Source organism: Geospiza fortis, unplaced genomic scaffold (assembly GCF_000277835.1).
Source record: "Geospiza fortis unplaced genomic scaffold, GeoFor_1.0 scaffold425, whole genome shotgun sequence".
NCBI classification, from domain to species: Eukaryota; Metazoa; Chordata; class Aves; order Passeriformes; family Thraupidae; genus Geospiza; species Geospiza fortis.
The window spans coordinates 1,047,592-1,048,877 of record NW_005054387.1 but is presented as its reverse complement, the minus strand read 5'-3'; the positions used below and the strand labels follow the sequence as shown (position 1 = coordinate 1,048,877).

At 58.1% G+C, this 1,286-nt stretch overlaps 1 protein-coding gene across 1 annotated transcript in view; it reads right to left on the bottom strand.

The window, feature by feature from the left end:
* Positions 1–19: 19 nt before the first annotated feature.
* The window catches only part of MMP28 (matrix metallopeptidase 28), a 10,153-nt gene continuing 8,886 nt past the window's right edge, over positions 20–1,286 (bottom strand). The window contains exon 9 of the mRNA XM_031060607.1: positions 20–603. Within this exon, the coding sequence (XP_030916467.1) occupies positions 209–603 (395 nt within the window). The 3' untranslated portion in view covers positions 20–208. The remainder of the gene's footprint in view (positions 604–1,286) is intronic.

Below are 1,286 nucleotides of genomic sequence, written 5' to 3'. Positions count from 1 at the left end.
GGCTGTGGCACACCTGGCTGTGGCACATCTGGCTGTGGCACACATGGCCGTGGCACACTTGGCTCTGTCCCAGCTCCATCCCAGCTCTGCTGGGTCGCTGCTGCACCATCCCACAGCTCCCTGGGCAGCCAGTCCCTGCCCAGCCATCCTCAGACAGGAACCAGAGTCACGCACAGAGGGATCCAGGCGAGGTCCAGACCCCCATTTCTCAGAACAGGACCTGCTCACTGTTGGCATCCCAGCAGCCCATCCAGGCCAGCTGCGCAGCCCATTTGCCGGTGGCCACCACCTGCAGCTTATCCTGGTCGAATTTCCAGAACTGATCATCCCTGAAGAAGTAGAGGGCGCGGTCGCGGTGGGTGAGAGCGCCGGCGGTGCCCGGGGGCAGCCCTGCCCAGTCCCGCAGGCTGCGGGGGTAGTAGGGCTCCACGCCCAGCGGGTCCTCGCCCACCACGAAGTACTTGGGCCCTTTGAAGAGGACGAGGCGCCGGAGCTGCTGGAAGTAGAGCGCGGTGTCCGGGTGCCGGGGCAGCCCCAGGGCGCTGCATTTGCGGGGGAATCCCGCGTCCAGCTGGGAGCCCGCGTAGCGCCAGCATCGGCCACCTGCGGGGACAGCAGCGTTAGAGCACAGCCCAGAGGGGACCCTGCCAGCCTGAGCTCCAGATGCGGTCAGACTCACCCGCAGGACCGGCCCTGTGAAGTGTCAGTGACATCCATGCCACTGGTGACCACTGCGGGGCTGCCCAAAGGACCAGGCTGGGGGGAAACTCATGGACACGTTTTCTGAAAAATCCTTTTGTTAGGATTTTTCCTCCTGAGAAGCTGAGAGGCCTCAGGAACAAAATGTAAACAATGATTATCTGCTGCTGTGGAATGCAACAGGTGGATCTGTGATTGGTCTCATGTGGTTGTTTCTAATTAATGGCCAATCACAGCCGAGCTGGCTTGGACTCTCTATCCGAGCCACAAGCCTTTGTTATTCATTCTTTCTTTTTCTATTCTTAGCCAGCCTTCTGATGAAATCTTTTCTTCTATTCTTTCAGCATAGTTTTAATATAATATACATCATAAAATAATAGATCAGCCTTCTGAAACATGGAGTCAGATCCTCGTCTCTTCCCTCATCCTCAGACCCCTGTGAACACGGTCACAGGGGAAACTGAGGCACGGCAGCTCAGGGGTTTGAAGGCATGGAAAGGCACCACCAGGGACAGAGTGAGGCCACCACCATGCTGCTTCTGGCAAGCCTTCCCCCTGACCCTGCACAGCGAATGGGACAGACAGAA